This window comes from Arachis hypogaea, chromosome 10, assembly GCF_003086295.3.
Source record: "Arachis hypogaea cultivar Tifrunner chromosome 10, arahy.Tifrunner.gnm2.J5K5, whole genome shotgun sequence".
Taxonomy (NCBI): Eukaryota; Viridiplantae; Streptophyta; class Magnoliopsida; order Fabales; family Fabaceae; genus Arachis; species Arachis hypogaea.
Window position 1 is genome coordinate 114,206,529 of NC_092045.1, and position 13,335 is coordinate 114,219,863.

Below are 13,335 nucleotides of genomic sequence, written 5' to 3' on the forward strand. Positions count from 1 at the left end.
CCAAGCTGAGGGCGGAGAGAGATAACCTTCGGGAGAAGGAGAGCAAGTTGCGGGCCCAATGCAACATGGAGGCAAGTTTGAGGAAGATAGCACAGGAGAGCTATCAGAGTTTATTTCAAGATCTTGTGTCTGTGAAGAAGGATTTGCTGAATTCTCGGAATGCGTACGCCGAGTTGGAGGACTCTATCGCTGATGGTGCCGAGGAGTCTTGGAGGATTTTCCTGGAGCAAGTCAGAGTTATCGCTCCCGACTTGGATCTTTCTCCTTTACATCCTGATAAAGTTGTTATTGATGGTGCTATCGTGGATCCTCCTGTCCCCGTAATCGTTTCCGAGTCAGAATTGAAGACTCGGGGGCAGAGGATCATTGAGTCCCCTCCTCGTTCTAAGGACGCTCCGAGTTCTTCAGTTGTTCCTCCGACTTCCTCTTCATCTCCTGTGGATGCCTCTCTTCCCTGTCCTGGTGGCGCTCCTCCTGATTCTGGTAGTGGTGATCCGTCTACTCCTCTGCAAAAATAATTTTTTATGGCTATATGGGGACTCGGCCTATGAGTCCCCCCCTTTTTTAAACTCTTTATATGTTGTTTGGTGACGTTTGAACAATTTCTGTTGGCCTTTTAAGGCCGTAAACAAAATATTTTAGCAAGTGCCCTTTTTGAATAAGGGTTTTTAAATTAACAAAATAAATACCCTTTTTTGGATAAGGGTTTAAGTTACCTTATGCGTGTATGCTTTTCTGATTTTGATTTTTCAAAGTCCCCTTGATCTTTTTTCGAAAACCTTTCCCATTGGCTCGTCTGTTTTTCCGAGCCTTTTTGTTTAAGGACTTTTAGGCAGCCTTTAAACTTTTTCCTAGGTTTTTCAATCTCTTTTTTGTTATTCCTTACGCCCAACCACGTTTTATTGGGTTTTTATGACTTAGGTTATTTTTGCGATGCGTTTTTCTTCAGCTCGAGTTTTCACTCCGACTTCTGAGTCGAAGTGTTTTCGAGCTTTTTCTACTCGGAGTCTTGTTTCGACTTACGAGTCGAGTTGTTTCCGAGTTGTTTACGATCGGCTTATATAACCTCTTTACGCCGACTTGTACCTCGTCGTTTTATCCTGACGACCATCTAGGTCGGTTCATGGGATTTTCACGTTTTGTCGAGCTTAAATCGGCGCGTTTCGTAGAAAGACTTAGAAAAATAGAAAGGAGTTTGTAAGAGATATTATAGATAAAAAAGATCTTTATTAATTGGGGAGGTACCTTCTTGCTACTAAGGGTTTTAATAGCCTATTTTCCCTTAGCCTCTACTATGATGCCTCGTTAAAAACCCTTCTCCAGAAAAAACCCTTTAATTTTGGGAAAAAATCACGAAGTTGGGAAAAGAGTACATCAGGGAGTAGAGTTCGCTTTTAACTGTAGTACCTTTTCATATTACAAGCATGCCACGACCTTGGTAACTCAGTGCCGTTCAGGTCGGTTACTTTATAATAACCTTTTCCTAAAACTTCATTGACTTTGTATGGTCCCTTCCAATTTGCGGCGAGCTTTCCTTCTCCTGATTTGTTGACTCCAATGTCATTTCTGATTAAGACCAAGTCATCCGGGGCAAATGTTCTTCGAATGACTTTTCTGTTGTACCTTGTAGTTATCCTTTGTTTCAATGCTGCTTCTCTTATCTGGGCATCTTCTCGGACTTCGGGGAGCAAGTCGAGCTCCTCTTTGTGTCCCCGTATGTTTCCGACCTCGTCATGGAGAATTACCCTTGGGCTTTGTGACAAACCCCATTTGTAGGGTTTATCTTGTATTGATTTTAGGGGATTTTATCACCTTTCACCCACATTTATTCAATGAAATAGCATGGTTTTGTATATTCTCCTTTAATTGTGCTTAAGAGTGAAAACATGCTTTTTAGGTCTTAAAATAGATAAATATAATTTACCTTGATTCCATTAGATGCCTTGATATGTTTGTTAAGTGATTTCAGAATTAGGAGGCAAAGATTGGATCAAGGGAATGAAGAAAAAGCATATAAAGTTGGAGAACTCATGAAGAAATGAAAGAACCGGAAAGCTGTCAAGCCGACCTCTTTGCACTTAATTGACCATAACTTGAGCTACAGAGGTCCAAATGATGCGGTTCCAGTTGGGTTGGAAAGCTAACATCCGGGGCTTCGAAATGATATAAATTTTGCCATATGTTGCTTCGCGTTCAGGGGCGCGCACGCGCACTTTGCGCGCGCGCGCCGATTCTGTCCGTGGCCCACTATTATGAAATCGTCCCCAGCGGTTTTAGGAGCCATGTGGGCCCAATCCAACTCATTTCTGATGCTATTTAAGTCAAGTATTGAAGGGGAATCAATAGACTTTAGGTACTTTTGATCATTAGCTTAGTTTTAGGAGTTAGAGTTAGTTTTAGAGAGAGAAGCTCTCACTTCTCTCTAGGATTAGGAATTAGGGTTAGATTAGGATCTCATAGTTCTAGGTTTAATTCAAGTCTCCTTCTACTTCTACCTTCAAGTGGTGATTGCTACACTTTGGTTCTTCTTTCTATCCCTATCCTCTTGTTGTAATTTCTCTTATTTTGTCTCTAGGTTTTGTAATTGAGATATTCTTATTCTTTTGTTTTCTTTTAATAATGCAATTTGAGATAATTCATGTGATTGTGATGTTGTTGATTGTTGTTCTGTTAATTCTTTGTAATTGTTGGTTGTTGATTCCTTTTATTCTTACAAATAAAAATGCTTTCTTTCATTACCCTCCAAGTGTTTGATGAAATGCTTGAGAGGATGTTAGAGTAGGATTTTATGTTCTTGACTTGAGAAGGTAACTTAGGATTTCTTGAGTCACTAGTGTCCAATTGATTGCTAGTTGATAGCCATTAACTCTAGTCTTCATTAATCCAATTAGTGGAAAGCTAGGACTTATGGACTAGGATTGATATAACTCACTTGACTTTCCTTTGTTAATTGATTTAAGGATGACTAAGTGGGATTAATCCTTGCAACTACCATACTTGTGGCTAGTGATAATGATGAAGACCCTTGACAACCAAATCTTGCCAAGACCATTTTGTTAATAAAGTTTTCTTACCATTTACTATTCATTTTTCTCATCTAAAACCCCAAAATAAATAAATCCATAACCAATAACAAGAACACTACCCTGCAAGTCCTTTGAGAGACGACCCGAGGTTTAAATACTTCGGTTTATAGATTTTAGGGGTTTGTACTTGTGACAAATAAATTTTTGTATGAGAGGATTATTGTTGGTTTAGAGACTATACTTCGACGAGATTTCATTTGTAAAATTCTAAACCGTCAAAAATCCAATCGTCACTTTGCTCATTGATTTCTATTGGTATCATGACTTCTACGCCATAAACTAGTCGGAAAGGTGTTTCTCCCGTGGCGAATTGGGGGGTTGTCCTGTAAGCCCATAGCACTTGAGGGAGCTCTTCGGCCCAAGCTCCTTTTGCTTCCTGCAATCTCTTCTTTAGCCCTGCCAGTATGACTTTGTTGGCTGCCTCGGCTTGCCCATTGGCTTGTGGGTGCTCCACCGAGATGAACTGATGTTTGATTTTCATACTGGCTACTAAGCTTCTGAAGGTAGCGTCGGTGAATTGGGTTCCATTATCTGTAGTAATGGAGTAAGGTATCCCATATCTTGTAATGATATTTTTGTAGAGGAACCTGCGACTTCTTTGAGCGGTGATGATGGCCAATGGTTCTGCTTCTATCCACTTTGTGAAGTAATCTATTCCCACGATCAGGTATTTGACTTGTCCTGGCGCTTGGGGAAAAGGACCTAACAAATCCATTCCCCATTTTGCAAAAGGCCATGGAGAAGTGATACTGATGAGCTCTTTTGGTGGAGCCACGTGGAAATTTGCATGCATCTGACATGATTGACACTTTTTCAAAAAATTATGTGGCATCTTTCTGCAAGGTCGGCCAGTAGAATCCAGCTCGGATTATTTTTCTGGCTAGTGACCTCGCTCCGAGATGGTTTCCGCAGATCCTACTATGTACTTCCTCTAATACCTCGGGGGTTCTTGAGGTCGGTACACACTTTAACAATGGTGTCGATATCCCCCTTCTGTAGAGGACATTTCTCACCAAGGTGTAGTGTTGTGCTTCCATTCGGATCTTTTTAGCTTCTTTCTCCTCTTTAGGGAGGATGCGAATTTCATGTATTCGACTAAGGGGTTCATCCATCCGAGGTTTAGACCGGCTACCTCAAGTACTTCTGTTTTTGCTACTGAAGGTTCTTGGAGGGTTTCTTGAATCAGGCTTCTGTTGTTCCCTCCTGGTTTGGTACTTGCTAATTTGGACAGGGCGTCTGCTCTGCTGTTTAAATCCCGAGTTATGTGTTTAACCTCGGTTTCTGCAAAATGCCCAAGGTGTTCCAGAGTTTTGTCCAAGTACCTCTTCATGTTTGGGTCCTTTGCCTGATACTTTCCACTTATCTGGGAGGTTACCACCTGTGAGTCGCTGTATATCATCACCTTTGTAGCGCCGACTTCTTCTGCCAATTTCAATCCGGCAATTAAAGCTTCATATTCTGCCTGACTATTTGAAGCTGGGAATTCAAATTTTAGGAAAACCTCTATCTGGGTTCCTCTTTCATCTACCAATATTATGCCTGCGCTGCTTCCTGTTTTATTGGAGGATCCGTCTACATAGAGTTCCCATGTAGTCGGTTTTTCCTCCTGATCCCCTGCGTATTCTGCAACGAAGTCGGCGAGGCACTGGGCTTTAATTGCTGTCCGAGTTTCATATCTTAAGTCGAACTCGGAGAGCTCTATTGCCCATTGAACCATTCTCCCTGCAACATCCGTCTTTTGGAGAATTTGCTTCATGGGTTGGTTCGTACGGACTCTTATTGTGTGAGCCTGAAAGTAAGGTCGTAGCCTTCGTGAGGCTATTACTAAAGAGTATGCAAACTTCTCTAGTTTGTGGTACCTTAGCTCAGGGCCCTGTAGGACTTTACTGATGAAATAAACTGGATGTTGTCCGACCTCGTCTTCTTTGATTAGAGCTGATGAAACAGCTTTGTCCGCTACGGATAAGTACAGGACGAGGTCTTTTCCAGATACTGGTCGAGTCAGAATAGGAGGTTGGCTTAAAAACTTTTTGAACTCTTGGAACGCCTCCTCGCATTCCGGAGTCCATTCAAACTGGCATCCCTTTCTCAATAAGGAGAACAGAGGAAGGGACTTTAGTGCCGATCCTGCCAAAAATCTGGAGAGGGCTGCAAGTCGGCCATTGAGCTGCTGGACTTCTCTCACACAAGTCGGACTTTTCATTTCTAGGATGGCTCTACACTTATCGGGATTGGCTTCAATCCCTCTTTGTGTTAGCATAAACCCTAGAAACTTCCCTGCCTCTACCACGAAGGCACACTTTGCGGATTTAGTCTCATCCCATGCAGCCTTATGGTGTCAAAGAATTGCGAGAGGTCTGACAAGAGGTCAACTTTCTTCTTGGTCTTTACCAGCATGTCGTCGACGTATACTTCCATTAGGGTCCCTAGGTGAGGGGAAAACACTTTATTCATCAACCTTTGATATGTGGCTCCTGCATTCTTCAATCCGAATGGCATGACCACGTAGCAGAAATTAGCTCTGGGTGTGATGAATCATGTTTTCTCCTGGTCTGGCTCATACATCGGGATTTGATTATATCCCGAGTAGGCGTCCATGAATGATAAGTATTGGTACCCCGAGCTGGAATCCACTAGGGTATCAATACTTGGTAGGGGATAAGGGTCCTTGGGACATGCCTTATTTAAGTCGGTATAGTCGACACACATTCTCCATTTGCCATTCTGTTTTTTGACTAGCACTACATTGGCTAGCCATGTTGGGTACTTGACTTCTCTGATGAAGCCGGCTTCCAGGAGCGCCTGTACTTACTCTTCTACTATTAGGGCTCGTTTTGGACCGAGCTTGCGTCTTCTTTGTTGTACAGGTCGGGATCCTGGATAAACTGAGAGCTTGTGGGACATGAGTTCTGGGTCTATCCTTGGCATGTCAGAGGCCTTACAGGCGAAGAGGTCGGAATTATCTCTTAGGAGCTTGGTCAATTTTTGTTTTAGGGTTTCCCCCAGGTTGGCTCCTATATGAGTATTTTTCCCTTCCTCTTTACCGACCTGTATCTCCTCGGTTTTTCCACCCGGCTGTGGTCGCAGCTCTTCTCTGGCCCTTGCGCCACCGAGCTCTATTGTATGAACTTCTCTGCCCCTTCCTCTCAGATTTAGGCTTTCATTGTAGCATTTCCTCGCCAATTTTTGGTCTCCCCTTACCGTTGCTATCCCCGCTGAGGTCGGGAATTTCATGCAGAGGTGGGGAGTGGATACCACTGCTCCGAGCCGATTAAGGGTAGCTCTGCCGATTAAAGCATTATACGTTGACCCCACATCAATGACTATGAAGTCTATACTCAGAGTCTTTGATTTTTCCCCTTTTCCAAAAGTGGTGTGAAGGGGCAAAAATCCTAGTGGTTTTATTGGCGTGTCCCCTAATCCGTATAGGGTTTCGGGGTAGGCTCTTAATTCTTTCTCATCTAACCCTAGCTTGTCGAAAGCAGGCTTAAAAAGAATGTCCGCCGAGCTTCCTTGGTCTACTAGGGTTCTGTGGAGATGGGCATTTGCTAGGATCATAGTTATTACCACTAGATCGTCGTGTCCAGGGATTATTCCTTCCCCATCTTTTTTTGTGAATGAAATAGTAGGGAGGTCGGGGTTTGAGATGTCTTTTGCGAGAGGATTTGGTAAGTCTCCCTCCCGCGAACCCTCCTGAAATCATATGGATATGTCTCTCTGGTGTCTACGGTGGTGGGTCTCTTCTATCCATTTCGTCTCGCTTTCTCTTTCCATGACTGTCCGACCTTTCTATGAGATATCTATCAAGCCGACCTTCTCTAGCCAGCTTTTCTATCACATTTTTAAGATCGTAACAGTCGTTTGTGCAATGACCATATATTTTATGGTACTCGCAGTAATCGCTGCGGCTTTCCCCTTTTTTATTTTTAATTGGTCTAGGGGGTGGCAATCTCTCAGTGTTGCAAATCTCTCTGTATACATCCATTATAGAAACTTTCAGAGGAGTATAAGAGTGATATTTTCTTGGCCTTTCGAGACCGAGTTCTTCCTTTTTCTTGGTTTCCCGCTCCCTCTCTTTTGTTGAGGGAGGGGGCCCAGGTCGCCAACTCAGGTCTCTCAACTTGGCATTTTCCTCCATATTGATGTACTTTTCAGCTCTTTCCTGTACATCACTTAGAGAAACGGGGTGTCTTTTAGATATGGACTGCGAGAAGGGACCTTCTCTGAGTCCATTGACTAACTCCATTATGACTGCCTCTGTGGGCAGGTCTTGAATCTCCAAACATGCCTTGTTGAACCTTTCCATATAGGCTCGTAAAGATTCTCCGACCTCCTGTTTTATTCCCAGGAGGCTCGGTGCATGTTTCACTTTGTCTTTCTGGATTGAGAACCTCATCAAAAACTTCCTTGAGAGGTCTTCAAAACTAGTAACCGACCTCGGGGGGAGGCTATCGAACCACTTCATCGCTGCTTTCGATAGAGTGGTCGGGAAGGCCTTGCATCGCGTAGCGTCGGAAGCATCGGCTAGGTACATCCAACTTTTGAAGTTGCTCAGATGATGCTTTGGATCCGTGGTTCCATCGTAGAGGTCCATATCAGGGCTTTTGAAGTTCCTTGGAACTTTTGCCCTCATTATGTCCTCGCTGAAAGGATCCTCCCCACCCAAGGGCGGCTCTTCTTGTTCGTCACGGGAGTTGCGACTTTTGAGGGAGGATTCCAACTTTAAGAGTTTTCTTTCTAACTCTTTTCGTCGCTCCATCTCCTCTTTTAGGCTCTTTTCAGTTTCCTTTTGCCGCTCTCGCTCTTGCTCTAACTGTTCCAGGCGGCTATGGACTAATCCCATGAGTTCAGTTACATGGGATGGTCCTTCTTTTTCTGACTCGCGCCCTTCTGAGGAGTTTACCTTCGGGTTCTTTACTCCGGAGGTGCCTTCTCTGTGCTGATTGTCAATTTCCTGGTGGAGGTTGAGATCCGCATCGTTATTGTCTGTGTCCAGATTCTCTTGCTCGGAATCTGTCTCCACATGACCTTCTTCATGGGATCTGTCCGCCATCGGTGGATGATCTCTCAGGTCCCCAGCAACGGCGCCAATGTTACGGTGGGTAACCGGAGATAAATAGAATGGATGGCGTTGGCTGGTCCAAATGTATGAAGGAGGAGGGCTCCGAATGGATCTGCAACTCGGGAGGCTCCGTCCGACTTGTTTGTGTGAGGAGAGGGGGGTGGTACCTGCAAAGACACTCCGATGCCTAAATTAGCAAGAGTGTGAGTAGGTCTAGAGAGTATTGGACTTAGAGATACCTGAGGGGTGTCAGTGTATTTATAGTGGTGAGCCAATAACCACCGTTGGAGTAGTGCCATATCTTTAGGGTGTTAACCGTCCCATTATCTTAGGGAGGTTAAGATATGGCTTGATGAAGCGGTTAGAGAGATTTTAGGGGCGGTTACTCATTTGAATGGGTGTTTATCTGCCAGCTAATCTCGTGCCCGACTTCTTTAGGACAAATCGTAGTCAACACCGACTTCTTGACACCAGGTCGGTGCGTAGTAAGGCTCAATCCTCTGGACTAAGCCTTTCTTTTGGACCTGGGCCTTTATTATTGGGCCAAGGTATGAACAATAAGTTATGGGTGTTTTTTGCTAATTTTCTTTGTCTACCAAATATTTCCATAAAAAAATAAACACTAATGTAGAATTATTTTAGATAAAAGTAATAGTTAAAAATAATCAGATAATAATTTAGTCAAACATATTAAATTATCTAAAATTTTATTTAATAATTTACATAAAAAAATTATATATAAATTTTTACCTAATGAAAATGATAAAATTAGTCAATAATATAGATATTTTTTAATTTAAAGTGGGTAACATGTTATGAATTAAAATTTGTACTCTAAATAATTTTATATTCTTGTTATGTGCTTAATGGATAATAGATAATAAATTATTAATCAGTAAATTATTATTTTGATTCTGCAAATTTGATAAAATGACATTTCTAAAAAAGAAAATAATATTTTGACTCTTTATATAATTATATTTTTTAAGAAACAGTATACTTATTACTTGGAGAGCAAGTAGAAAGTGTTTCCTTTAAAAATACTTACTATGAGTGGACAAATAAATGAACAATTTTTTTTTTATTTTTTCCCCTATAATCTTATAAAACATCAATTAACCTAATTAATGAGTTATTCTTTTATATTTACATTATTAATATAAAATATAATAAAAAATTAAGAAAGAATGAATCATTCTTTACTTATATAAAAAAGTGTTTAAAAATAACCTTATTAAAATGGAAATAAAAAAGATAATGTTCATTACATGAGTAAATAGCATACCTACATCATCATAATATACGTATGAGAAAAGTCGCAAGTCGATGAAAAAAGATTTTCCTTCGGTTCTATGTTCATAAGCATGAAATCAATAGAAATTTCTCTCAAAAAATGTACAAGTAAATTGTCATATTTATTTTTGAATGATCGTTCGTTTTTAAATTGGTCATCGAAATTTTTTTTTTATTAAATTGGTCTCTCGAAAATTTTAAATTATTTATATTAGTTCTTTTGTTAAATAACAATCTAGAGTATGTACTTGATAGTTTTAATTGACTACTAAAATGATAAGTTTATAAAATTAGAATAATTTAATTTTAAAAATTAATTAGATATAATTTTATACAAATATCATGTTAAAAGCAAATTCTGATATCATTAATAACGAAAATACTAAAAAAACTAATATAACAAATTTAAAATTTTTAAATGATGAACCTGATTAAAGAATTTCAAAAACCAATTTGGATTAGCAGTGCACAATCATTTTACTAAGAAGAACAATTTTCTCTTCTCAAAGGACATGCACAATCTTTTTGCTAAGAATTTTCTATTTTCAAAGGACATTGTGCCTTAACAACAAGAAATGCATAATACTCAAATATCATGGGTATGATACTATATTTGGAGTGTAAATAGATGTGGTGTTTTTGAATACATTGATTGTATTCCAACAACTCTAGTGACAAATATCATCTTATTAATCTTTCATATTTTACATGCAAATTATTAATTACAGTATCTGAGCAAGCAAATTTTTATTTTTGTATGGTACATCTATAGGAACTATATATGAAAGAATCATCAATTGGTCTTCTTATCCATGGTGTTCACAAAGTGTCCCATTTGGAGTCTCCAATACAAGAAATAGGCCAAACCCACTCCAACAATCACATACATCCAATACACGTTCACACCCTCCACCTCACTGAGCGACCTCACCTCCTCAATCTCAAAGCTCTCCCTCTCCGCATTTCCCCAAATGCCCTCCTTCACATGCCCGTATAATACATAAGCCCTGTCCCTCTGGCCAACAGCAACTGAAGTAGGAAATCCTTCCAAGTCGAGGTCAATTTTGTCAAACACCACACCCTCACCCCACTCATCTTTGCTCTTCAGGAACCACAGCTTTCCAGTCACCGGGGACACCACCAAAACGACGCCGTCACTCCTTGAAACGACGCCGTCCGCACCAATTAGGTCCTCGTTCAGCGCCACGAGCTTCGCGGTGCCATCTTCGGGATCCACCTTGAACATCTTACCCGTATTGCTTTGCACCGCCAGGAGATACCCGCTGCTGACGTAAGCGATGCCGTTGAGGCCGCATAAACTATACCATGCTTCGCGGTCCACGGGTTGTTCCGTGAACCTGCGGGAGTTCGAAAGTATCGAAGCTTCCCCTTTCTCGTTCACCTTCCAGATGTAGTTTCCTCCGGAGTTCGTGACGTAAGCATTTCCCTTGAAGTCCACGGCAACGTCGTTCGCGGTGGTGGATTCGTCGGAATTATCGTTGGTGGGTAGAACGGTGAGGAAAAGGCGGTTGCCGGAGTGGAGGTCGTAGGCAGCGAGGGCGTTGAAGGGAGGGAGGGGTTTAAAAGCGTGGAGAGCGGCGAGGACACGGTGGTTACGGGAATCGACGGCGAGGCCCAAGATGGTGACATTTTCAGGAAGGGAAGTATCGGAGATTAGTGTTTCAATCACTCCGGCATTGGAGACGTTGGAGATGGTGCGGTGGTGGAGAGATCCGACGAGGAAGTTCTGACCCGTTGGGTCCCATGCAAGGCCTTCAGGGAAGAGTTTGGGTGATCGGAAAGTGATAACTTGGCTGTTTCCGGCGACGAGTGCAGTTGAGATCTCCACGGTAGCCAAGAGGAAGAAGAGTATCCATGGTAGCATTGTTATTTCTATAAAGCTTATGTTTTATCTGTTCAACTTTGATAATTTAGTGATTGATATAACACTACGATGGAGTTGATAATAGTCTATTTAATAACCTAACCCTTGGTTTAGAATTTCCGAATAAGTGGCTGCCAAGGTTTCTTGTCAAATGGGTTTCAAGATTTCTTTTCAAACAGGTTTCAAAATTTCAATATCTATTAATATTTGTTAGGTGGAATTACCGTTAATTGTATGTGAGGTGCATAGGTGATAATTTAATTAAATTTGTTAAATTATTTAATAATTTTTAATTATTAATTTTATTAAACTTAATTACATATGAATTTTCACATTTAATTCGATAATATTTATGTTTATATTAAACTTAACTACATATAATAATAAGGAACTCTTATGAGTGAGACTTTAATTTTTAATTTAAAAATTTTGTATTTGTATATGTAATGGTTAAAAATAATGGTTAAAAGTGATATGCATGTAGCACATCTATTTTTTAATCAATAATGCTCTACATATAACGTGCTGCAACTTACACCTTCTTTTTTTTCTTCTCGCGATCTTTCTTGATCTGCATTGTCTTTGTTGTTCTTCTTTAATTGCGCTCATCTTCTCTTTTTCTTTTTTCGATCTGATTACGTTGCATTTATCTTCTTCCTATTCTTCTTTGTTTTCTTATTCGATCTGCACTTCTGAATCGAAATAATGAATGATTTAATTGCAAATTAGAGAGCGATTTGGATTATTTTTTTGAAATGAATCAAGCTGATGAGGTTTAGATTATTCAATTTTGAATCGAATTGAATAGAATGTAATTGGTAATTTGAATTTAATTGAACTGAATTGATGTAAATCTGAATTGAATTGAATTGATAATCTGTAAATTGTAGATAGAGGTGTTTCGAATTTGATTTTATATAATATATTATATTTCGTTCATTCAATACTATACAATTGTTTTACCGTGAGTATGTGTTCGGTTCATTCTACTGTTTGAATTTGAATTTGAATTTATATAATAGATAATGTTCCATTCATCTAGTTCTATACTATTGTTTCACCATAATAACATGTTCAGTTCATTATGCAGACCAAGTGTGTTGTGGATGAACTAAATGATTACCATGCGTTCATAACACGCAGCGGAACCTTAAAGATCTATTTTGTACTTAGACTTTATTGAAATAATATATAGATCAGATCTAAATACCTTTAGACGCTTTAGTAAAAACTTTATTCTTCGATTGTACGAAGACTCTATGCGTATCCACACCGAGACTAATATTTGCTGTCAACTCTTTGACCAATGGACATCTTATCTAGATTGAGAAACCTCTTGCAACTCTTTGCACACCATAAAATTTTTCTCCAAAAATTAGGCTCACATACACTTATGTGTATAGAGGTAAATGAATAAAACTCTTGTTATTCTCTTTTATTTCCTGTACTCTTGGTATACATATATATAGTATGAGATTTGTTACTGATTTTAAATTTGAATCTCAATTCAAATTTAAATCATATATTGAAATTCTAAATCTGAATCTTTCAAATTTATGAATCATATCATAACTCAATTTGAAATAGAATCAGTTAGGATCTCATCCAAATTTAGAAATAGAATAATTAATTATTCTCAAATTTCATTTAATTCTCTCAGTTATCATACTATCATTATAATCTTGGTGCTAGCAAAGAATATAATAATATTCTATTTTAAATTAATATAATGATTTATTTGATCAAATCAAAATAATAATTAAATAATTCTACAACAAAGATTAGAACATTCGTTAGTGTGTGATCCCATAGGTTCAATACTAAGCGGGTAGTAAATTAGTCATACTAAATTTACTAATCAACATTGGCGTCTAGCAACACTCCTCAATGACCTGATAGTATGAAGTAATATATTTTTACTAAAAACCTAAGAATAACAAAGTATAATTCCTTCTATCTTTCCAGCTCTTGGTTAACCCATAGAGTATGGTTTAATTGTTAAACTCTAA

At 39.5% G+C, this 13,335-nt stretch overlaps 1 protein-coding gene across 1 annotated transcript; it reads right to left on the bottom strand.

The window, feature by feature from the left end:
- Window positions 1–10,113: 10,113 nt before the first annotated feature.
- Window positions 10,114–11,472, bottom strand: LOC112716839 (uncharacterized). Its single transcript, XM_025768855.3, has one exon. The coding sequence runs from the start codon at window positions 11,324–11,326 to the stop codon at window positions 10,235–10,237; it is 1,092 nt and encodes a 363-aa protein (XP_025624640.1). The 5' UTR covers window positions 11,327–11,472; the 3' UTR covers window positions 10,114–10,234.
- Between the last annotated feature and the right edge of the window lie 1,863 nt (window positions 11,473–13,335).

Coding starts and splice junctions, on each gene's coding strand:
- LOC112716839 (XM_025768855.3), bottom strand. CDS start 11,326: ATGCTACCATGGATACTCTTCTTCCTCTTGGCTACCGTGGAGATCTCA.